At 59.9% G+C, this 24274-nt stretch overlaps 1 protein-coding gene across 3 annotated transcripts in view; it reads right to left on the bottom strand.

Moving 5' to 3' along the window:
* Positions 1-9: 9 nt before the first annotated feature.
* The window catches only part of CRAMP1 (cramped chromatin regulator homolog 1), a 57138-nt gene continuing 32873 nt past the window's right edge, over positions 10-24274 (bottom strand). For all 3 annotated transcript variants that reach the window (XM_027043643.2, XM_053213704.1, XM_027043644.2), the window contains 15 exons: positions 21794-21879; positions 21246-21369; positions 19893-19974; positions 18326-19468; positions 15373-15550; positions 13353-13534; positions 13181-13255; positions 10812-10893; positions 9895-9999; positions 9523-9701; positions 9008-9076; positions 8210-8441; positions 7399-7563; positions 6306-6451; positions 10-3902 (listed from right to left, as the gene is read on the bottom strand). In XM_027043643.2, coding sequence (XP_026899444.2) covers positions 3738-3902; positions 6306-6451; positions 7399-7563; positions 8210-8441; positions 9008-9076; positions 9523-9701; positions 9895-9999; positions 10812-10893; positions 13181-13255; positions 13353-13534; positions 15373-15550; positions 18326-19468; positions 19893-19974; positions 21246-21369; positions 21794-21879 — 3013 coding nt within the window. In that variant the 3' untranslated portion in view covers positions 10-3737. The remainder of the gene's footprint in view (positions 3903-6305; positions 6452-7398; positions 7564-8209; positions 8442-9007; positions 9077-9522; positions 9702-9894; positions 10000-10811; positions 10894-13180; positions 13256-13352; positions 13535-15372; positions 15551-18325; positions 19469-19892; positions 19975-21245; positions 21370-21793; positions 21880-24274) is intronic.

Raw genomic sequence — 24274 nt, 5'->3', positions numbered from 1 at the left:
CTCGGGAAGTATTAGATCAAGTATTAGTATGTATTTATGCACAATAATAAAAACAGATTTACAAGTTGAACTGGAAATTTAAACATAAGAAGTTTAACAGCTTTTGTTTATTATATTAAATAACCAAAACACCTTTTATTCCCAAAATTGGTAAAGAATAAATAATATAATTTACAATATGGTACAAAAAATAATCAGGAAGGACAAGCATTCTGCTTTATACATACACTGTATATGTATATTTATAATCTATAAAACAAATTCACATCTCAAACAAGCCGAAACCTTAGATGATATGGCTTAACGATTATCAAAAGAAACAGCGGTAAATTCTGCGGCCCAGACCATAGCTCTAGCGTCAGCTATCCTGTTACAAAACAAAGGGTCCAGGTTGCTGTAGTGCTTCCAAGACTTAACGTGAGTTACAAATTACTGCGGGGTCCAGAGAGGTCTGACAGGAAAGGTTTGCAGTGGGTTTCTTCCTTTTTTTTTCATAAGACAAGGTGCCCTATTTTCTCACAAATGCATTTGATAGATCTCAATGTCTTAAACAAAAACCACAACTGCTGCTTTCCTCCTCTACTGGTCTCCAAAATCTTTTATTCCACAACTTTTCTTTGCACAAGTTTGGATCCCATGCTGTGATCAAGTTAAAAGATGCTATCAAACTGAAAAGGACACCCTTTCCAGGATTCTGATGCTAAGTTGGAAATGTGAGAAAGCAAGTAGATCAATGGATGAAATGTTTTCAAATATCCCCACTCCCTGAGCAAGTACTCTACACCTAGGAGATACGGAAAGATGAGGAAAATGTCACCAACAATCCTATGTGGGGCCTCCAGCTTCGACTTCTGTCTCTATTTTCTAGAGTGTAATGCTCATCACTGGATAGTCACCATAGGAATCAAGGCCCAAACACACCAACTCCCTGGAGACCAGCTATCTCCCGTCTCAATCTTTAAAGAAGATGAATCAGCAAAAAGATCCCAGACAGCAGTAGACTGACTCGGGAGGGATTTTCTGAGGAACAGCCCTGGTCTTACAATGTGCTCGAATGCACGAAGAAAGCCAGAGGTTCACACGGAGATGACAGCTTTCGTTGGGAAGGCAGAGGAAGATAAAGGAAGAGGGAAGTTTCTCTGCTTGGGTCTTTTGAAAATTCCAGCCCTGAACATTAGCTGCTTATTTTTATACACATACGTTTAGGCTGGGAGAAAACACACTCATCCTTTTAATGCTAACGACGCCACTTCCCCTTAGCATGGCGAGCAAATGCTTATTTATACCTGTCTGGTTGCTGTAGAAGTGGCAGAATTCTCTGGAATTGTGTCAGCTTTATTACAGGTGAGAAGAATCCACCCACTGTCCTCGTTAACCCACCTCCCAGCTGGATGACACTCCGAAGAGTCTGTGGTCCAGCCCCCAAAGGGAGGAGACACTAAATGGCCTACAAAAGCTGATCCAGCTTTTCCTCCTACTTTTCCTCCTTTTAGGCGTCATTGAGTAACCTGTGCCACCCTACCCACCAGACTGCCTTGGGGCGTCCCCTAAGGAGAGCAGCTTAAGACCTTCTACCGTCTCTGGCAACGTGCACACTGCCACCAGGCACTGCTCCCAGCACCGGTGCTATAACGTTACTTGGCGTCTCTGGTCCCAGACAGTGGGAGTAGAAGCAAGTTATGAGTGGCCTGAACTTGGTCTGGTGTCCTAACCTACTAAAGACCTAACAAAGCCAGATGCCCAGGGACAGATCTGCTGATCTTATCACCTCAACAGGGCGCTAATTCCAGGAAACGGATGGATGGATCACAAAACCACATAAGCTAGTTTAAAGATGCTGTGGTTCAAGTGATGCCATCTGTATCTTTTATTAAAGGGGCGCCATTGTCCCTCTCTGACACATCTCCAGAGCTTTAGGACTTTCTGTAGGAGTCCAGAAGAGTGGCTTTATTGGTGCTATTTGGACCCAGACCCAGACCCGAAAGAGGGAAACCTCCTTATAGGCAAGAGCTCTGAGAGACACTTAAGACGAGGGAAGGAGGCTACTGCCCGGAAGCCCAACTGCCTGCTCTCCTCCACTGCTCGGGGGGAACGACCCTGCCCGCAGCCTGTAGCGGCCACATCCGTCTGCTGAGATGGTGAGATCAGGAGCATCCCCTCTGCTCGCATAAGACCTTTTCTCTCTTTTCACGCTGCCTCAACTCTTCACAGCGGACAGGGAGAGAAGCCCGTGTAGAGGGCCGGGGCTGGCCCGGGAGGCTGCCGCTCCATTCTGCTGCCAGTCGGGAAGAGGAAAGAGAAAACGGTGGTCAGTTCTGGCGGGTTTCAGAAGCCAAAGAGCCTGGCTGCAGGGCGGAGGGTGAAGCAGCAGGTGGGACGGCGGGACGCAGGTTTCACCTGAGCAACACCACAGCACTGGCTCCCGGCCGCCACAGATGCGGCCGCATGGTGCTTTGTCTGTGGAGCCTCCCAAGGCCGAGAAGCAAAGGAGCCTTGTTGGCTCCGCTCTGCGGGAAGACCGGGCACGGAACCATCTGCAGCGATGCCAAATGGTCACCGGGCCCGGGGAGCACACCAGAGGGATGTGGTTTTGTGTGCTCCGACTACACCCAGGCGTTCTGACCTCTGCTTGCGTTCCCCGCGCAGGAAGAGGAGAGACGGAAGGCCACGGGGTGGAAATAACGTGAAGGATGAAATCTGTGTGCCCGGGAGGCTCTGCGCGAAAGCCCACGGAAGGGACAGGAGATGCTGAGGCAGAGACACCCCTCCCCACAAGGCCCGTGCCGTCAGGTGCCGGACAGCAGCACGCCGGCAGATCAGGAGCTCCTTGGCAAAGGCTCAAGTGTGGTCCCAACAGAGAGAGAACATCTTAGTTGACCAAGAAGAGACTCAGATCGCCAGGAAGAAACTTGAACACGGGAAGGAAACCATTAAACTCTGCTCTTCTGTGACATCTCCTAATTCTCAAAACACGAGGAAAACTTTTTTCCAACCAGTTTAGCAGAACTTTTCCCCTAAAAGTCCACACAGCCTGCATAAAACAGGATTCTTTCCTCCTTCTCATTGAGTCAGAACAAACCCCTAGGTTTCTGCGGTGATGGCACCCGTTAGGCCGCCCTGTGATCCGAGAGTCCTCTGAGGGGTCTGCTAAGGGTAGAGACCCCACGAGGCAGAGCTTAGGCCATGCCCTGCTGTCCCTGTCATCACTCTGCAGAGAAAGCAACCCAAGAGTGCATAGGTTTGGCAGAAAGAAAGCAGCGGTGGCTGGAAGCATCCCTGCAGAGAATGGGGAGGCCGCAACTCCCTGGGACCAGCGACTACGCCAAGGCACACCCATTCCTTTCTCTCAGAAAGAAAGCCCATTGGAACATCGAACACAACAACTGAGGCAGAAGCGTGGGCAGAAATGTGGTCGCTATGCTGACCCTAACAGGAGACCCCATGGCTGGCAGGGAATTGCTCCAGCCCCATGGCCACGGCTGACATAGGCCCTTCCAGAGAATTCGTCCTCGTGTCCCGTGCCACCACTGGCCTCTGCCCGTTGGGACACGACTTGCTGCGTGTTGTGCGTTCTGGGGTGCAGAAGTTCCTCTGTTCAGACCGTCCTCTGGAGGGCCTGGGCTTGATTTGTGTTTTCTCTAGCCTGAAGAGGGCTACACCTACCACAGTTGAGGACCACCAGCCACGTGAGCCCTCCTCTGCAGCCTCCAGGATGCCCTGCCAGTGACGAGGTGTGGTCACTGGGACAGGTCACCGACGGGGGGCCCACCTCCACTGCCATCAAACAGGACCTCTCGGCGGCTGGGGTCGGCGATGGCTAGCTCTTGGGCCAAATCATTGAATCGAGATATGTAATCGATGCTGTTTTCATTCATCATGCACACCAGCTGGGAATCCACAACCTGTGGGACAGAGGACACAAGGGAAGACCATGTCAGCCGGGGACTGACTGGCTGCTGGACTGGAAGCGAATGGCCACCATGACGGGGACTTCGGTGGATGGTCAATGAACCTGGTGTGTGTATAGTGAAGATTAGAATCCCCCAGCAACTAGCCATGTCACAACGGCTATTCTGTCACTTTGAGCACTGCCTCTCTTGACAGGTGTGCACAACAGCTAACCAGGCTATCCGGCGGCCGGGATCAGAGTGGTAGTTCCCAGCACACACCACTTAACAGGAGACGATCAATAAGCAACGAGGCAAACGAGACGGACGCAGAGATAGAGGGTGGCCACGGGGGTGGGGAGCACATGGCCAGGAAAGAAATAAGAAGTGCAGAGACCGTGAGGGAAGACAGGCTTTGGCTCTTGAAGACACGAGCAAGCTGGTGGACAGGGCAAAGGAAGGAAAACAGGGACAAAGACCAGCGTGTGCGGAGCAGAGCCCCGGGCACAAACACAGGAGACTCGGTCGTCAGTGTGTGTCGTCTGCCTCCTTTGCAAGGGGCGTTGCTTTTGTGCACTCAGGGCCCAGAGCAGTGCCTGGCATGGAGTAGGCCCCGGGTAAGTATTTGTCAATGAATTGCATGACACAGTGAACGAATGAGAAGGCTTTGGAAAATTCTGAGTACAGCTATGGTAGGAACCCGAATTTTAAATTTTTTATGAGAGGCGCCTGGCCAACTCAGTTGGAAGACTATGTGACTCCTGATCTTGGGGTTATGAGTTTAAGCCCCACAATGCGATGAAGACATTACTTAAATAAGTAAACTTTAAACTTTTTATGAGAAATATCATAGAAACTAAACTTCGTTTTCAAAAAGTAAAGCAAATAGTGTCTCTCTTCTCCATGTACATCCCCCATCGGCTTCATCATTGTCAATCTGGGCCAGCCTGGCTCCACATTTCCCACCTACAACTCACACCCATCACCTCTGTTCACATCTTATCAGAAGGGCCTGGAGACGGCCTAGGATGAACCCGGGCTGATCCTGGGAAGAACCGGGGGTCAGTCTAGCACGTGCCTGGGATGAACCTGGGGTGGGTCTGGGGTGGGCCTGGGGTGGGCCCAAGAGTCTACACTTCTAACAGCCCCGGACACTGCCGAGCTGCTCTGGGGACCGCCTATGAACCGCGAGGTCCTGGCGTGCCGTCTACGGGTACGTGTGCTGCACTTGTCTGCACGGACGCTGAGCGCTCGTAAGCGTCCGTGCACACACGGGAAGGGGACAGATGGTCTGCACACGTGACCGCAGAGCCATGGGGTTTAAGAAACGTGCAGGGAGGGTGGGTACAGCGTTCTTCTGTCTGTGTCTCTGTCTGGGCAGAAGATCTGTTCACATCCCGGGTCGGCTCGAAACTCTGCAAAGCCTCCCTGCGAGGCCCCCACATCTCCAGGCACAGGTGAGGACTCACAGAAGCTGAGGATCCCTGGGAGACAGCCGTGAGCGCCCTTCCCTCCAGAACCTGACTATAAAATCCCCAGGAGCTACCGCTGACGCCTGGACGTCCCACAGGAAAAGTATGTAAGGAGTGTTGCTTGAGAACCTAACAACTGACTCGACCCTTTGGGGTGGGGGGACCTAGATGTGGCGTTCTCTCCCTCTTAGGCACATCCTCTGCCTCAGTCTGAGCACCAGAGCTGCATGCCCCACACTAGCTCAGTGCACCTGTGTCCACTCTGTCGACGGACACCTGTCCTCGCTGGCCTCACCTGCTTGCTGACACCATTCGCTCCCTGTGGGGCGGGTACCCGGGGAGCCTCGTGAGCAGACAATGAAACGGGCCTCTCAGACCGAGTCTCAGCTCCACGTCGAGGGTCTGCCATCACCTGATGCGGGCAGGAGCCCGGGGGAGCAGAGCCCACTCTCCAGCTTCGCTGGCCAGCAGCCTCCTGCCACGACGCAGGGGAATGCTGCCCGTGCTGTCTCTGCCTGTTGGGGGCAGCGTCGATGACGGGCCTCTACCGCTGCCTGCACTGTCCCTGTCTATCGGGGAGGGGCAGCAACGATGACAGGTTCCCTACCACTGCCGCCCACTCGGCTAAAACCAGAAGCAAGGCGGCGAGGAGCGGCACTCCTGCCTCGGGTCACGCAGCTGCTGTAGGACAGAACGAGATCCAAACCCTGGCCGGGCTGCCCCCAGAGGCCCAGCGGTTGGCCCGACGCCAGGGCGTCCCAGGCTCCCAGCCTCCAGGGCCGAGCTGTCACTTAGGGTATGTCACGTGCTGCCGCGCGGGAACGGACGCTGCCTCCCTAATCGGGAGAACTCGCAGCTCTCAGGCACCACACGGGCCGGCTGGAGGGGAAGGCCAGTTCCGGGAGGCAGGCTGGTGGTGGAAGTTGGGCGAAGGCTGCGCACTCACCTCAGCGACGTCAGCCAGGGACCTGGACACGAAGGAGTCTCTCGAGTTGCCATCCAGCAAGCTAGGGCCCAGCAGAGAGGTGCCGCTGGGGGGCCCCGTGGGGGTCGGCAGCATCTTCCGGCTCTTCTCCGGGGAGATGAAACTCGCTGCCGAGAGAAGGAGAACGCATGCTGAGGCTGGCTAGCCCGGACCCGTCCAAGGGGAGGATCCCGCGGGCCGCACGGGGCCGGCATCAGCCCCATGCTCATGTGGGTGCAGCCGTTGCGTGGTGCGTGGCCCTTCTCACACGGGGAGGCTGGCAGAGCTCTCCGTGCAGCGTCTGGTCATCACCCTCTCCTCCGTGTAAGGTTGTCTCCAACTCTTCGTAAGTTATATTTGACCTTGCAAACACCCGCACTGTCCTATGCGATTTCATCATCGACGCTGCCTACCCGTACCGCCATCGATGGAGCCCCCACCGTTCGGGGCCACCAGGCCTGGTGCCCACACGTGCGCCGACCCGGCTCATCGTGTGTACAACAGCCCCTTTCAGGGGCCACCAGTCCCCTGACGACGCGCATGCCCGGCTGCCCTCAATACCAGGTGCGCTGACCCCAACGTGCCACAGGAGCTCCTCCTGTGTAGGCCACAGAGGCCGGTGTGGCTGTCCTTAGCAGCTCCTCCCACCATACGAACACCTAGCTCCTGGGGAGGGGACCCATCCCACGATGCTCTGATCTTCAGAACACGCTGAGGATGGGGGAGGAAACTGAAAACCCCCCGAGCCGCATCCTGCCCTGCCGACAACAAGGGCAGAAGGCCCGCGCAGGCAGGAGCCAAGATAAGGGGCGGCCCGGAGAAAGGCACAGGAGACTGAGGGGCAAGGCACCCATCTCAGCTGAGCTGAGGGTCACACGTGTCCACGTTCGCCATAGCACGGTGATGTGCATCTCCCCTGCGTAAGTGCTGCGGGATGCACCCCGAAACAGGACAGGAGTTCTAGGACTTCTGCCGCAGTGCGGAGACGTTAGACTCCAGTCCCCGCCTGATGTGCCACGGGGAGCCCGCTGGCGCCCTGCTGGCCTGCGACGATGACCCAGGCGCCTACACTCACCAAACAAGCTGCTGAGCGACGAGTCTGTGGGGTCGCTGGGGCACCACTGGGGGTCGTGGGTGGGGGAGGCGATCCAGTCCGGCTGGGGGCTGCTGGATGGGGACGGAAGGCTCTTGGAACTGTCACTGCCATTCAGCTTCGCTGGAGAAAGAGGGACTCCCTCACCTGTCAACAGACACCCCAGATCAGAGATGGCGGGGGGGGGTGAGAGAGCACCCCACCTCCCCAACCTGCCATCAACAAACAGCAGCACGGCACAGTCGGGCACCACGAGCGCCTAGACCCGGGGCCACGTGGGGCCCCGTGGAGGATGAACAATATTGGCCTGCAGGGGAGACCCGTGGTGGCAACCCCAGTAGCTGTGGTTATGACTGACAGGGCCAGACCCCACGGTGAGGGCCACCCCAACCCGTCACTGGTGCCGACACCAGCCCTCTGAGGCACACGCTTCCCAACTTCACCAGGAAAACGCACGACGGTGCGAGTTGAGTTGTGTGTGAATCCACAGCCGGAAGCAGACCAGCTGTCCGGGGAGCCAGGGAGGCCAGGGCCCCAAAGGCCCCAGGCCAACACCCTCCAAGGGCCCGCACAACCAGGATTCACAGCTAGCCAGAAAGAGGCCCTCTCTGAGCCTTGGGCTGCAGAGGCCTTGCGGGCCCTCCACTGGGGCCGCCCCCACAGGCAGCAGACCCTCCACACCCCGGAGGGGACTCAGGACGGGAGCGTGCCCAGCAAGTGTGCAGACACCTGGCAGGAGGTCAGGCCCCCGGGGGACCTGGAGAGGAGGGCACACGGGCGCCCCGACCCTCACCATACTGGCCGGAGCTGATGGCGATCTCGATGATGGAGTCGCTGATGTGCGTGGCGGGCTCGCCCTGCGAGAGCACGTCCTCAGGCGGGCCGGGCAGGGAGATGTCCAGCAGTGCGGAGACGTTGGGCGGGGATAGGCGGCTGCTGGAGCCCTCCGGAGCGGGCACGGGTGTGGGGAGCCCGTTGTGGAGGGGAGCCTTGGCCAGCTCAGATAAGGAGAGAACAGGTGAGCCCTGGGCGGAGACACAGCGAGTCAGTCAGGAGCACGGAATGCAAAATCAGCCTCAGCTTCACGAGCAGTGACTGCGTGACAGGCGGACTGCCGCAAACGAGGACCCGAGCGGTCGCTTCTTCCTCCCCAGCGAGGAACACGCACAGGGGATTCACTTCTCCTGAAACCACTCCAGGGCGGGCAGCGCAGGAGGGCCTGGCGGAGGCGGCCGGCAGGACAGCTGGTAAACCGGGCAGAGGGGGAGTGCCGGGGGGGGGGGGGGGGGCGCTCCCCGCTGCCACCCTCCTCCGCCTTGGCCCAGGACACTTAGTCCTTCCAGGGGTGCGTCTGAAACAGGCCGCCTTGCGGAGGGGAAGGAGGAAGGACCTGAGGCGGAGGACACACGTTCACCTGTCTGGGCGAGGCAGGTGGACGGACAAAGCCACCGGGCGGCAACGGCTGTCTGTGTGCCCTTGCCACAACCTCCGGAGAAGCAAGGCGAGGGTCACAGGAAGACCCTGAGGGTGGGGGCCTGGCCTAGCGGTCCCGGGGCAGGCACTGTGCTCAGCTACTGACAGCACATCCTACCTGGAAACTGTCCGTCACTGGCTCCCGCTCAGGCCTCGAGGGAACGCTGACGAACGGGCCGCTGGCGCCCTACAACACCACCAGGACAGCCCGTGACCCTCCGCCCACACCTGGGGTCGTCTGCCAGTTCAGAAGGCAAGCCAAGTCCCAGCAAAGCCCGAGGGCACGGGCGGTGGGGGGAGTCGGAGGCCAGGCGGGGAGACAGGGCGAGCGACTTCTGCAGACAAGAGCTCCACGCCTGTCTTAGCTCTGGATCCTGCCGCATCACAGCAAGCCTGTCCCCACTGCCTTTCTTGGTGGCTCTCCCCTCGGGACCACAAGATGCTCACCCACGCCATGGCCTCCCTGGTTCAGGCACTCTCCTCCGGCCTACCGGGGCCCATCCACTCTTCAGGCAGAACTGGGACCCCAGCGTGACCTCAGCCCCGTGGCCTCGGTGCCCACATATTTGGAAAGTGACCGACCTATCCCAGAAGCTGGTGGGGATGCGAAGAAGCCTTTCTAAACACACTCACCCCCACGGCAGGGATGGGGTCTCCGTTCTGGTGGGTGCTGGTGGAGTCCTGACCCGGGACGGTAGCGGTCACCTCGTCTGAAGAGAGCGGGGAGATGCCAGACAAGCCCTCAGTGTCCAAGACAGGCAGGGGGCTCCCGGGGATGATGCCGGCACTTTTAGCTGCCAAGTCGATAGCACCTAGCAGCAGAAAGGACATTTCGAACCTCGGCTCCAGGGACACCCTGACACGTGCCCCAGGGGCCCCCTCACACCTCATTTCCAAGAAGGCCAAAGGCCCCGAAGGGTAACCACACACAAGGACTGCCGGAGAAGAGAACAGAAACCTTCTGTCTGACAGCACCAGGCTGTCGTGCTGACGACAGAAACTTACTGGCCAGATGGCCCGGGGCCTGGGGTGGAAGGGCCTTGGGCACAATCGGCCGAGACAGGGCCGCTTTGGTCAGGGAGGACTGGATGGGCCGGAACGAGCCTCTGCCTGTGAGGACAAGAACAGAGACAGACGCGTCGGCCTGCACCCTCTGACCGCACAAAGGGGGCCGCACATGGTTTCCTTTGAAGCCGCAGACAGAAGCTGAACCATTTCGGGAAGCACTGAGCCTCCCAAACCCTGGCTGACGTCTGACAGGGGTCAGACGGGGTCAGACGGGGAGAAAGCCCCGGCTCCCGGGACTCAGCGCCGCCACGCTCCCCAGGCCGCTGGAAGGGTGCAGTCGTACTGCCTCCGGCGCGGGCCCAAAGGGGGACGTGCGCCCGCACAGCCTGACTCTGCCTCGGCAGGTGGGCGCCCCCGCTGGACGGGGCAGCCGAGAGTGGGCACGAGGAGCCATCGACGCTCCGGCGCGTGCGCCCGACAGGTGCGGATCGAGGCTGGCTTGGAGGGTGCGTCGCAGAGTGCAAGCTCCGTTCGCCATCCCTACTGTGGAACAAAGTGTCCCTCAAAGAGCCAGGGCTCCTGCTGCGCCTCCAGACCCTCGGCAGCGTGCCATGCACACGCCGAGGTCACGCCTGCCGGGGGCGGACGACAGGTGCTCCCCGGACACTAGCGAGCAGAGCCTCCAAGCCAGGGCCCCCCGAGCCCACCTGTGAAGGAAGCTGCCCGCACCCCACCTGCCAGGGGTCCAGGCCCGCTGCTCCACGGCCCCGGCCCACACGGGGGCACACCCGGTGTTTGTGGACGGGACGCACAGAGGAATGCTGGGGAGGTCATGCCGAGAGCCAACGGCACAAACGTCTAGCGTGCCCAAAGATGAGGCCGGGTGTAGCGGAGGAGTGAAGCCGGGCACTTACCAGTTATGGAAGAATTGGACAGGATGGAAAAGGAACAGACGTTGTGGGACTGGTTTTCAGATGGCCGAGGAAGCAGTGTTCTCTGTGGAGGAAGAGGACCCTGTCATCAGGTGATGGAGAGGCCCTGGCACCAAGAATCACTCAGGGGATGAGTGACGGGCTGGAGGGGACATTCCAGGTAAGAGGGGCCCGAGGGGGGCTCCGGCACTAGAGCTGATGATACGAGGGCCCCCAGGGCACCCCGAGGACAGCTGTGTCCATGGACCCCAAGTCCCTGAATACTGGAGCCTCTCCGGGGAGAGCCCTGGGGAGCGATGCCAGGCTAACCCAGAACGCCCCCCCAGTCCTGCACAACTCACGAGCACTGGACGGAGACGGTTACGAGACACACCCTAGATGTGGGACTCCTCACGTTTGCGGTGAAGAAAATAAAGTGGCTCCTTGCGACGCAGACGGGCAAAGGGCCTTCGCCACTCTGCCCACCCGTCCCTGCTCCTGGCCTAGGTCTCCTGGGTGTGAATAATTAAGTGCCAACCGGACCACCGCCTAGTAGGGAATTATGGGAATTGCCGAAACCGTTAGTCACTGGAGTAAAACGTGAACGCGGTCTATCTGACACCACAAAGCGTCACGAGACGCTGCCGGCTCTGGGTGCACAGGTGTGGTCTCCCTATCCCGCAGAGGCTCCCCGAGGCGTTATCACAGAGAGAAGGTGGCTGCTACCAGGGCCACTAACGACATAGAGGGCCGACAGGTCTGCTCAGCTACCAGGAGGCAGCCGGGCAGCCCGCTTCCACGGCAAGGAGCCGTGCAGGTTGTGTGTTGGCCTCGCTTCAGACGCGCGCCGTCGGAGAGGGGGGACAGGAAATGCCGGGGCTGCAGCAGCCCCGCCGCCCTGCCCTAGGCGTGTGACAGCAGCCTGGATGGCAGGGGAACGAAAGACCAGGGTCGTGTGCCAATGACACTTTCTATAAAACCGTAAATGCAAAAGAGCACATACTACACGCGGTTCCGTTTACGTGAAACGCTCAGAGGAGGCAAATCCACAGAGACAGAAAGTGGGCTGGTGGTGGTCGTGGCTGCCAACGTCTGGTGGGGAGGGGCAATTCAGGTAACGTGAAGATGTTCCGGGATCAGACGGCGGTGGCTGGCGCACAGCCCTGGGAACGTACTAACGCCACTGAACAATACACGTCAGACCTTTACGCCGCGTGAATCGTGAACCGATAGAGTAGTCACAAAACTAAAGGCCGCCACGGAAGGCCACGCAAGTCTGTAGTCCTGGATGGACTCCCACGAGCCAGCCAGCATCCTCCCGCTTCCCCGGGCAGGACTCGCGAACTTCACCCGACATGCAGCTTCCACGCGCGGCGCACACGGGACCTGGAATACAACCGTCTCCCACATCCACGGGGGACGTGTTCCAAGACCCCCCCGGAGGCCTCCAAGTGCACGTGGCATCAAACCCCGCGTGGGCTTTTTCTGTGTGGACACACCTGCGATCAAGTTTGTAAGTTAGGCACGGTAACAAATCAACAACGCCGAGTCACGACGCGGCAACACCATGATGATATACTGGAACGGGAACGTGCGAGCATGGTCTCGAAGGATCTCGGCGCCGCACGGACTCCTGTCCCTCAGCTCGTCGCCCACGTGAGCGGCACAGGCACATGACGCAGCGAGCCTACTGCTGCCCTTGTGACGAGCTGTCAGGACAACGTCTGCTCCCCGCTGACCTCGGGTACCATCCGTGGCTAAGGGGGGGCCGCTCTACACCATTCTGGGTCAGCCCTGTCGTGTCAGCTCATTTCTAAGGAAGTTCATCTCGAGACAGGAAGACGACAGCACTAACAGAGACCTACGCGTTTATTCTCACGTAACACGTTGGTCAACGTCTAAGCTTACGGTCCTTTCAGAATCCGAGCGTCACCCCTTTTATCTTTTTACCTGTAAGTACAAATGCCCCTGCAGTCGCAGGCCTGTCGCTCCCGGGCTGTGCCCTCGGGGCCGCGTGTGGCTCCTATGGGGTCTCTGGCACTCACTGTTAGGAGCTCAGGAGAGCCATTCCGCCCACCTTGCCAACTGCTTCCGCTGACTAGGTACACATTAAACAGAGGCTCCGACAGTCCTCGAACGTATCCCCGCCCGGGACACTCTTGGGACTCAAATCCCCACAACTTCCTGGTTGTTTTGCAAGGGCTTTCCAAGCTATGCAAAGATTATCATTACTTCGGGGCACAGTCAGAGCCCCCGTTACTACTCCGTCCCAGGCATAAGGAAGGAAGAAGGGGCGGAGGCCTCGGTCTCACAGGAGGAGCCGCAGGAAGGCCGAGGGGTGGGAGCACCCAGATTCCCAAGGGCACCCTCACCTGGACCACCAATGGCTTCCGCAGGTGCCGGTTCCGCAACTTCCTGGGCTTCGGCAGGAAGAAATCCGACTGCATCTGTGAGGAGACAGCGCGGGCCTGAGAGCGAGCCCCCAGAGCCCCCGGGACGCAGGGCCCCCCCCACCTCTGCCGGCAGGGCGCCGCCCCCACTTACGCTGATGGAGTTCAGGTGCTGACGGAAAGTCAGTTCTGTCTCCTTACTGGGAGAGTAGAGCTTCCCATGTCGGCTGTTGGGCGGCAAAGTAGTGGGGACAGCGAAAAGGCCACCGTCTGAGTCACTGCTGCCTGTGCTGGAGGGGCCAGCCACCAACAGGGGTCTCGGCGGGTTTCTCAGACCTAGAGACCAAAGGAGAGCCAAAACAACCACTCACCCAGCAGCACCCCCAGCGCAAACAGAGCGGTCTCAGGAAGAGAACTGGGAAGGAATTCGGGACAACTATTCCGATTTCAGTCCCCAAACCTGCTTCCTATCTTCTCCCTGGAACTCTAGCTCCCACTGTGAGTAAAACCTTGGCCCTCGCCGATAAAGGCACTCTGCCGCTTTCATCGACAGCAGGAAGTGCAGGTAGGCCTTCAAAGACATTTAAGAGCTGGAAGAACCTTCCAGATCATCTTGCGTAGACCAGAGGTCGGCAAGCTTTCTCTATAAAGAGTCAGAGAGTAACTGCTAGCTTGCTGGGCCATACAGTTCTGCAGCTGTGGCGTAGGCGGCCGGCCCCCAGCAGCCTGTGCGCCTGCGCGAGGCCACGCGCCACGGTCTACCGGTCCCGGCTCTCAATCTCTGTTACACCAGAAACAGCCCGGAGATAAAAGGACAGAAAATATTTACTTAGGAACCACGACTTTGGGACTCTGCTGTTTCCTGCATGCACCCTCACTTCGTGGTGGACACGGGTCCCCTCTCCTTAGCTCATTTACAAATCTGTGAAATTCAGCTCCTGCTCGTGCAGTCCAGAGACAGACCCTCTAGGCACCAGTTGGACTCTGGCACCACAAACGTATTGGTCTAGAAGGATCCCCAATTCAGAAAGAGATGGGTGTCAGGGTGCCTGGGTGGCTCAGTCAGTTAGGCATTCGACTTCAGCTCAGGTCATGATCTCAGGGTTCCTGGGTTCGAGCCCCACGTCGTGCTCTGTGCTGGCAGCTTGGAGCCTGGAGCCTGCTTCGGAGTCTGTCTCCCTCTCTCTAACCACCCACCCCCCTTCCCCCACTTCATGCTCTCTCTCTGTCTCAAAAATAAACATTAAAAAAAAAGAAAGAAAGAGATGGGTGTCCAAGAACGCACAGAATTATGTAATTTCAAAAACAGAACGGAAGGCAGGAAAAGACCACACCATCCACCAGCCAGCCCCACCATTGACACTTGAGCCTCCATCTGCAAGGACACCAGACCCAGTCTCGGTCACCCCAGAGGACACCACACGGTGCTCTCGTTCAACAGGCAGGCTATTCCCAACACACAGAAAACAGGAAGCTAGTGACGTGCTCAGAACGTCTCAGAAAACAACCCCGGAGAACCACTAACACACAGGACGCTAAGTCTGTTCGGTCAGATTAAGAACAAGGCGTGGGGCTGGTGGTCATCACGCAGAGACCCCGGCTGGTGAGGGACGTTCAAGACGTCCAGGACGGCCGAGGTCCTGCAGCGAGAGCACCCACCTACAGGGACCGTTATGACACCCTTCACACCTGGCGAGGACGCACAGCATGTGCCCGTCCTCAACGCCTGTTGCCCCGTGTACCAGGTAACCCAAGTCATGACCCCGAACTTAAGCTGTTCCCCAGTTACAGCTGGGACAGAGGGACAGCGCAGACGGGCAGGCCAGAGTTAAAACTGCTCGGGAATCCCTTAACCCGAGGGCTGACTTGTAACGTGAAGGGAAACACTCCCTTCTCCGACTCGCAGCCACCGATTCAGCATGTTAGAGAGGCTTCCGCTGACCTCACAAGGATCCCCCGAAGCGACCCAACTGTCACGGGCCACCCCTTGTTTCCCACCGGGAGCGCCCCAGGACCTCAAAGCCTTATGTGTCAGGCGCGTGCTCACCTCCCCGTGAGGGGTGGGGATTTCTGCTCTAACATCCGGGCCAGCGGGGCCGGGCGTCAGGCATCCCCGTGCCCTCAGCTGACACGGCCCACGCGGCCAGGAAGTCACCGGGACGGATGGGTCTCACCTGAGGAGCAGGACGCGGAGCTCGGAGAGAAGGCCTTGCTGTTGCGCAGGGCGGACTGGCTACGCGGGCAGCGCGGGCTCCGGGAGCTGACGGTCACCACCTTCCCTGGCGGGGTCGTGGACTGCTCCTCCTGGGCGGGCCTCGCAGAAGCCGTGGAGCTGACGTTCCCTTCTGGAGCCTGGGACAGAAAGGGCCACCACAGGAGCCCAACTCAGCCCGTGAACAATGGTTCTGGGACGAGTGCCCCCGAACGGAAGGCAGGAGAATGCCCTCAAGCTTAGGGGACACCAACGGGCTCAGAGACCACACTTCTACAATGGCAAAGTGCAGCGTCCCCAAATCACTTGGCAGAAGGCCACTTTTAAAAGCCCCCGGTCGGGCAGGTCCTCAGGGGCACAACCATTCTCTGCTCCTGGTTTCACTGCCCGTAGGTGACACAGACAGGCCACCCCCTCGTGCGGTGACAGGAGGCAGGGATGTGTGAAGGTAGCGGGTCTCCCACCAGCCTACGAAGTGCTCGCGCTGCTGGAGGGAGCCGCTGGATGGCCGGTGACACCAACCACGTTTCAAAGGCCCGCCCGAGGGGGATGCACCGGCCTGTCCTGATCCTGAGCCGGAGAGTCTCTACAATTAACCACGCTCACGGTCCAAAAGCCCTCTGCGGAATCGGAATGCCAACCTCGGGGCTCTGCAGGCCCCAGCGCGGGCTGCTGACCCGCAGGGGCCCCGGGGGGAGACACGCCCTCAGGCCCACCTCAGGCCTCACTCTGGTGACCTCCTCCCCGACCGCCCCCAGGGCCCACCGGGCCGAGCTTTCTGTGAATTAGGGAGCCCCGTCCCCTGCTGTCAGCACAACCTGGTCTGCTCTGCTTGCTCAGTGACCCTGCGTCTTCCTGTGCCCCCACAGCCCCTGCCCACCTTTCCCGTTCTGTGGGACCCTCCCTCTCCGTCCCCTCCCACGTGGCTTATCCAGCGTCCCCATCCAAGCAGCCAACAGCGCGCCCAGCAGCCTCCCATCGAGGTCCCGGCTGTCTGGGGCCCAGGCGTCCGCTGCACTTGCTCGCAGGCTCAGCCGGCCCGCCTTTCACTCAAGGTCTCTGCGCTCAGCTTAGGCCTCTGCCCGCTGGTTCTCACACCTGAGCCGTATCAGAATTGCCTGGGTCCGGAGGTCCAGACGGGGTCTCTGGGCCACAAGAGCCTGCATCTCCCACAAGTCCCCAGGAGACGTGGAGGCTGCTGGGCCCCACCCTGGGGCCATGGGTCTGAGCACCCTGCTTTGAGTTCTCTGCAGTGTTTCCAAGCTGCTCCTCCCTCCTCTCCCAGGCAAGGCCAAGGCCAGGACCCGCGTCCCCTGCCGCCCCAGGCTTCTCAGGAGCTGGCCTCACTTGGCCTCCTTCCCCAGGGTGCCGGACATGCTTCTGTCTCACCAGGATCCTCCCCTGAGGCCTCCAAAACCCTAACTTGAGATTGCTTCGTAAATTCTTCATCTCTGTCCAGTTACCCAAACACAGCCCCTGTCTGCGCGCAGGTCGCCGGCCTCCACACCACTAAATCTAAAAGCTGCTGCTCACTCTCGGGCCGCACCCATGCGGCCTCTGCAGCATCCGGCCGGTTCCCACCCACCCGAGAGCGCCACCTCCCCCACGGCACCACTCGCACCCTCCACGTACTAACGGAGCACCTCTCAGAGGCAAAAAAGCCGTGCAGGGACGCAGCCAGGAAGGGGATGGGGAGCCTGAGGGAGAAGAATGGGAGAGGGGGGAGGAGGCTCACCGAGGGCCGTCCGCCCAGGAGAAGTGGGTGTGCTGTGTAGACGGGACTTGGCACCGAAGGGTCCACAGGGACCCCACAGTCCCGTTCTGTCCCCCAAGCTCCACTCCCTCCTGGCCACCATGTTCTGCCCGGAGCTCACGAACCCTCACGCTACCGCTGAGCCCACACAGCAACTTAGGAACCCGCTGCCGCAGACTCTGTTTCTTGTGCCCAGGAAAGCCCACCGGACTTTCTCATCAGTGGCACCTTCCCACCCCGTCTCTGCTGACTGGACGCCCCAGGAGGGGGTCACAGCCACTCCCCTGGCTTAGGGGCCACCCCATCACAGAGCCTCCCGAGGAGCTCCGGAGCCCTCACCCCGTGGGGCGGAGCCAGCACCCGTCCGTTCTCACCTCCTCCCTCCTCTGAGCCTGTGCCACCGTCCTCCAGGACGGCCACACTAAAGCACAAACCGCCCTGTCGTTCTCTCTGCTGAAACTCGCAACGTTCCTGACGTTAGCCGAAGCCCAACCCCCACTGGGCTCCTGGAAGCGGCTGCTGCATCGCCGTCCCCTCGGCCAGCACGTGAGGGCTCAGCGTGATTACTGAGGCCTAGCAAGGCACGGCTTACTGGTCACTGTCGTCTTTGGAGCCTGGTGTGAGCCACGAAGGACAGTGCCCGGGCTTGGCAGCAAACAGGAGCCCTGCTCTGTGAAGCATGGCCTCTGTGGTCACCCCAGTCCCTCCTGCTGCCCTTCCAGCTGAGAGCCCTGGAGTACATGGTCACCCTGGGCCCTCCTCCCCTCTTACTGAGAGCCCCGGGGCACATGGTCACCCGGGTCCCTCCTCCCCTCCCACTGAAAGCCCTGGGGCACATGGTCCCCCCTTCTCCCCTCCCTCTGAGAGCCCTGGGGCACATAGTCCCCCCGGTCCCCCCTCCATCTGAGAGCCCCGGGGCACATGGTCACCCTGGGCCCTGCCTCCCCTCCCGCTGAGAGCCCCGGGGCACATGGTCCCCCCCTTCTCCCCTCCCTCTGAGAGCCCTGGGGCGCATGGTCCCCCCGGTACCCCTCCATCTGAGAGCCCTGGGGCACATGGTCACCCTGGGCCCTGCCTCCCCTCCCGCTGAGAGCCCTGGGGGCGCAGGGTCACCCCGATCCCCCCTCCTCCCCTCCCGCCAAGAGCCCCGGGGCGCACTCACCAGCCTGGGGTTGACCTCGGTGGAGATGAGCTTCAGGAGGCAGCTGAGCAGGCGCTGCTTGTGGAAGGTGGGGGGCGGGGAGCCGCCGCGGGGGCCCTGCGCCTGCCCGCCGGGGGCCTGGCCCTCGGGGCCCAGCACGGCCAGCCAGTCGTACTCCAGCTGCAGCTTGTTCGGCTTGCCCATCATGAGGTAGACTTCGGCCAGCGTAAGGCTTTCGGAGGTCTGCAGGTTCCAGCCCTCCTCACGGAGCTGCTGGGCGAGCCGGCTGGCAGGGACGTCCTTCGGAGGCTTGGCGGCAGGCTGTCCCTGAGGCAGGGGTTCCAGGGGGCTCCCCTTGTCCTGGGGCTCCTCCGCGGGTGCGTCTGCCAAGTCTTTAGTGCAAACATCTGGCTGGAGCCCGGGACTGGACTGAAGCTCTGGACCCGGTGGGGCCCGGACGGGGGATGGGGCCCCGGCCCGGGCAAGGTCAGCCGCCTCCGCGCTGCCAGGACCACGAGTCTCTGGGGAGGGGCACCCTGGGGGCCGCGAGTCCGCGCATCGGCACTGCTCGGGGATGATGAGGTCCTGACAGGACTTCATGTAGCGGGGGAAGGGGTCAAGGAGGGAGAGCTCCTCCTCCAGTTCTGGGAGCTGGCCGCAGGTGCACGGCACGTCCCCGGGCTCTCGGGCGGGGCCATCTGCAGGAGCAGCCGTGGGGGTCTTCTCGAGCCGCGCCCCCGCATCCTGCAGCCTGTCAGGAGTGTCTAGACCACCGAGGCTTGGGGCGGCCCCCTCCCCGGGGGCACTTTCAGGGGAACTCTCTCCGGAGCTCTGCGAGGCGTCGGTGGACGGAGGGGGACGTCCGGGGCCCTTGCCCTCGGCGCCACCCCGTGGACACTTCACCTGGCCCCTGGCCGTGCCCTGGCCGCTCTGGATGCCCAGGATCTGCGCTGGAGGCAATGTGTGGGTGTCCCTGGCGCTCTGCCTGCACCGGCCGCCCTCCTGCCAGTGCACTGTGCAGAAGGCTTTGGAGTGCACCACGCGGGCCACGCCCGGGAGCGGTGTCAGCGTGCAGCTCTCTCCGGGGAACAGGTGCAGGGCCACCTTCTCCTGCGCGGGCGCCGCGCGTGAGTGCTGCAGCTGCCGGTCCTCCAGCGTCTTCCGCTGCCACAGAGGTCAAGGAGCAGCCGCAGCAGTGGGCCCCACCGGGCAGTGCCGGGCCTCGAGCAGACCACCGGCCAGGCACCTCCTCCCTCACCGATGTCACACCCAACGAGCCCCTCCCGGCTGGGGGCAGCCCGGGACACAGGAAGTCTTGGGCTGTCCTCGGCCATGCCACTCAGCCTGCCAGCGGGGACGCCGTGCACGCCCCCTACCCCGAGCCACATGGACCAGATGCAGCCACCGGCAGTGTGGACAACAGGAAGGAGCTCACACCCGAGCTCCAGGACAAGGGGCTACAGGTTTAGTTCTGGTTCTACGTAACCCCGTGGGCGCGCTGTACTCTCAGGCCAGAGAAGCAAGACCCCACCCTCAGGCGCAGGGGCCGCGGAGTTTGGGCGAGTTTGTTTTAGCAGTAAAAGGATACGATCCGCACTTCGTGGAGCGCCCACTTCTGTTTTAAGAATTCGATGAGGCTGGAGACCTTCCGGTGGAGCTCCACGATCATCCTGCCGAGAAATCACAGGCAGGACAAGGCGGCCATTACACAGGGAGGGGACCTTCTGAAGGGCAGCGTGAGGCCATGAGGCGAGGCCATGGGATCGAGGAAGGGGTATCAGAGGGGCCGAACCCACAGTACCCCAGCAGGCCACACACGCCTTGTCTTAAAAATGAACCCTTTAAATTGAAATAACTAGAAACTCACACGAAACCGTAAGAAGACAAGAGCAATCCCTTGTGCCCACTGCACACAGTACGAGATCTCCCTCAGGACACAGGCCGTGATATGACCCACCCTCCTATTCTGTTAGCACCTTTTGGGTCCAGAAAGCGTGGCCTGACCAGACTTAATCAATACCAAAAAACTTAAAACAAGGAAACAATGAGGTCCTGACACAAACAAACCTCAAAAAAGTCCTGCTCCCATGGAGCGCCTGGGTGGCTCAGTCAGTTGAGCATCCGACTTCGGCTCGGGTCATGATCTCGTGGTTCTTGAGTTCAAGTCCCGTGTCGGGCCCTGTGCTGACAGCTCAGAGCCTGGAGCCTGCTTGGGATTCTGTGTCTCCCTCTCTGTCTGCCCATTCCCCCCTGTCCCCCAACCCCGTGTCTGTCTCTCTCTCTTAAAAAAAAAAAAAAGAAAAAAGGAAAAGAAAAAAGTCCCGCTCCCTGAAAGAAGCCAGACCTAAGACCACGTGGGCACCATTGTCTTTAGTGAACTGTCCCTGGCAGGCAAATCTAGAGACAGACAGCAGATGGGTGACGGCTGGAGGCTGGTGGGGTGGGGGGGGGGTGGGGGGTGGGGTGCACAATTTAGTGAAACGTTTCCTTTCAGGGAACCGAAACGTTCTGGAGCCAGACGGAGGAGATACTCATACAACGCTGTGCAAAGGTCCTCAAGGCCCCCGAGTCAGATGCCTTGAAGTGACTAACGGTTAATTCTACGTTATAGAATTTGACTCAACCAAAAAGGAGGAGGCATAAACGGAAGACGGTGCACACCCAACACGGGGCCGCGTACACGAATCAGACCTACACGTCCAGGAAGATGACGAGAGAGGAGCGGAAAGGGGTTTTGAGGGTAAACACAAGGGAAAGATTCTGGAGCCATCAACCTGGGAACCACATCATGCATCCTGTGCTCGGCCCACGAGCACCTGCCCAGGTGGGACTCTGGGTCTGAGGGCCACAGTGAGCGCACGCAGGGCCAGAGAGCGTGAAGGCGCCTTCAGAGCACTGGGGGAGCTCCACTGCTCCCCACGGATGCCAAAAGCCACGTTACCTGAGCCTCGGGTTCTGAGCCAGGCTCTGCACGCGGGCCCAGGCGTGGTTGTTCCTCGGCTGCAGCTCCACAGGGACTTTCAGGGGCAGGCGCACCGGCTTCTGGTCCTCGTCGTCACTCAAGCCTATGACAAGAAGGGGCCGTGAGAGCCGGGCACACGGACGCCAGTGCAAAATGTGAAACGGTGCTCCGGGCAGACGGCCTCGAGTCTCGAGAGGGAGACTGGCAGGGGAGCCTGCGAGGCTCCACGTTCTAAAGTAGAACTGCGATGTGGCCGCTTGTGCATCTGGGAGCCTGAGCCACGGACCAGGCCGCGACGGGCCAGGAGAGAGTCACCTGCGACGCCGGCTGCCACTTGGTCTGAACGAGCCGGGGCCTCTGAGGGCACCCTGATCTCCTATGCGGATGCGCTGCCGCGACCAGGGGTTTCAACTGCAGGTGCCGCCAACCGGCAGGACCACATTGAGCAGACTCCGAACCAGCGCGAGACCCCGAACCGTCCATCGAGAGCCCGCGCGAGCCCCTGCCCCAAGTCCGCATTCACGTACCGTCCGGGTCACACAGCTTCTTCAGAGCTCGGCACATGGGCGCTTTGATCCGCAGGTTTCTCCCTTTGTAGCGCACGGTGGTGGCCCTGGGAACAGAGTTTCAAGGAGACAGTGAAGCCTCCAACTGACCAGCCGCTCCCCACCCGGCACACACACAAGGGCCAGCGTGCCCGGAACACACAGAGCCTGGGTAGGTGAGGGTCCCCAGGGAGCTGCTAGGGTCACAGCTGTGCATGGCGAGACCTCATCATGACCCGGGCGGTTCCACTATTTTCCTGCCCGAGCCTCACACCGTAGAGGACATCTGCGCGCCCTCTGGCCTGGCAACCGGCGCGGCACCAGCTGCTGTCCATCCCCTGGAAAACCCACCTCGCAGAAACCCCCATCAGACATCAAACGCGTGCCCTTCTCTCCTCCCCTTCCGCCTCAGGTCCCGCGAGAGAAAGTCTGAGCCCCCCTCGCAATGAACACCACTGTAAACCACGGCAGTGGTGCCTGGGGAGTACGGGACACTCTCAGCCGGCAGGCACGGTGCCACTTGTTCGTGCTCTCCAGAACTGACCTGTGGGCACAGCCACACTGTCACAGCTGTGGGTGACACTCCGTCTGGATGCTGCTATGGCCAAAATGTATATAGTACACAAACTAAAGTAATTCCATGTAACCAACAAATAGGAAAACCACAACGGTAGCTCCTTTCAAAAAGCACACTTAGAATGCTCCAGAGATAATAACGGCTGGCTGCTCTGCAAAGCGGCAGTGAAGTCATGCACGGGCAGAACAAGTCCGAAAGACGCTGCAGCGCCACTGCCCTGGGCCCTGCTGCTCTCTCGCTCTGCCTCCGGAAAGTCACGAAGGATGCACGTTGGCTGGAGCTGCCATACAAAACACGGACCTCCGGAACGAGCTACCCGATGCCAGTGAGCGAAAGCGGTTTTCATTTTGGAAAAATGGTCAAGGTCTGTATACCGTTTACGACTGTGCGTTAACCAGTTCTTCGAATGCTGGCTAGCTGGGACCCCCTCCAGGAGAGCTGCTCTGTCCTTGCCATTTCTGAGAAAACCTCGGTGAAAAAGTTACAGAACGCACGCGGTGTGCTTCCAAGGATGTGAAAAAAGTGACGGATTTCTATCTGTACGCACCGGCCTCAGAAGGACACACGTGGAATCTGCGCACAGTTACTTCTGGAGAGGGAAGGGGGTGGGGGGCTGGGGTCCGCTTCTGTTTTACACTGAGGGTGTGCACCACTGACGTTTTCACAAGGTCGTACTGGCACACCACTCACGTAGCTTTACCCAGTATCGCCCCGAAATGGGAGCTCCGAAGGCCAAGGGCACCCTGCAGTGGGGCGCGGCTGGGGGGCACACACATCACACACGCCACAGCGCGTCCCAGCCTCTGCCTCTGAGGAAACAAGGCCGCACGCCCCTCCTCCTTGGCAAGGAAGCCGCTCAAATTTCCAACACGGGTCCCCTAAAGGGCAGACTTCACCACTGCCCCCCGTTGAGCGTTTCTAGGGCCAAGCGGGAGGCGCGACGTGGGGCAGGGCTGACGGCTGGAGACAGCCCGCTCGAACAGGAAGTTCAAGGATTCCAGCAGCGACACGCCCGTGGACTCCGCCTCTGTACCCGGCGCCCCCAGCGTACCGCTGGGCCCCCTGTGCCGGGAATCCGATGCGGGATGCCACGAGCGGCACTGAGGACGGGCAGGCTGCCCAGAGACCAGGGGACACCAGGAGGCCTCCTCCCCTGTGTCAGGTGGCACGATTCAGACGGCGTCTACGCAGAACGTGCCCCTCGCTCCACTGAGACCAAACACGTGCAGTATAATTATCTCAGTCCGGGAAACGGAGGTGGCCACGTGCGGCCGGGGGCGTGCCACAGATGGTCTCAGTCCCGGCCTGTCCCCAGCGACAGCTCTGGGGCTGGCGGGCCTCTCTGCCCGTCACTTCTCATTCCGTCTGTGCCAAACCAACAACACAGAGCGGGAGGGGCCGTGCCAGGGGGCACCTGCGCTTGCGATAATCACATTTTCCGTTAAACTGCTCTTTTGAGACTTCCTATTTTTTTTTTTTTAAAGTGAAATTGAGCAGCCTTTGGTAGGACCAGAACATTCTGAGATTACAATCCCTTCCCTATTCTCTCAAATGGAAGTTCTATGAGTGGCCTGAGGCCAGAGCCTGCGGGGGCAAAGCCGTACTTGAGCTCGGCTCTGGGAGGCCAGGCAGCAGCACCCCAGGGCTCGGCGTCTGCACGAGACTCACAGGTTGCCCTCCGACAGGTCCACACAGAGGGCTCCATGCAAACCGCCCCCCTGTCGTCACTTTGACACAACAGGGAACAAGCTAATTCCTCTACACGTACATGCACAGGAGCCTGGCTTTCCCGTCTGCAAAATCACGTGATGAACCCAGAAAGCGCGTGCTAAGTCTATGCTGCCCGCCTGCAACCATTCTAGGGAGAGGGGACCTCAGAGCTCTCC

Source organism: Acinonyx jubatus, chromosome E3 (genome assembly GCF_027475565.1).
Source record: "Acinonyx jubatus isolate Ajub_Pintada_27869175 chromosome E3, VMU_Ajub_asm_v1.0, whole genome shotgun sequence".
Taxonomy (NCBI): Eukaryota; Metazoa; Chordata; class Mammalia; order Carnivora; family Felidae; genus Acinonyx; species Acinonyx jubatus.
This window is presented reverse-complemented; position numbering and strand designations above follow the sequence as displayed.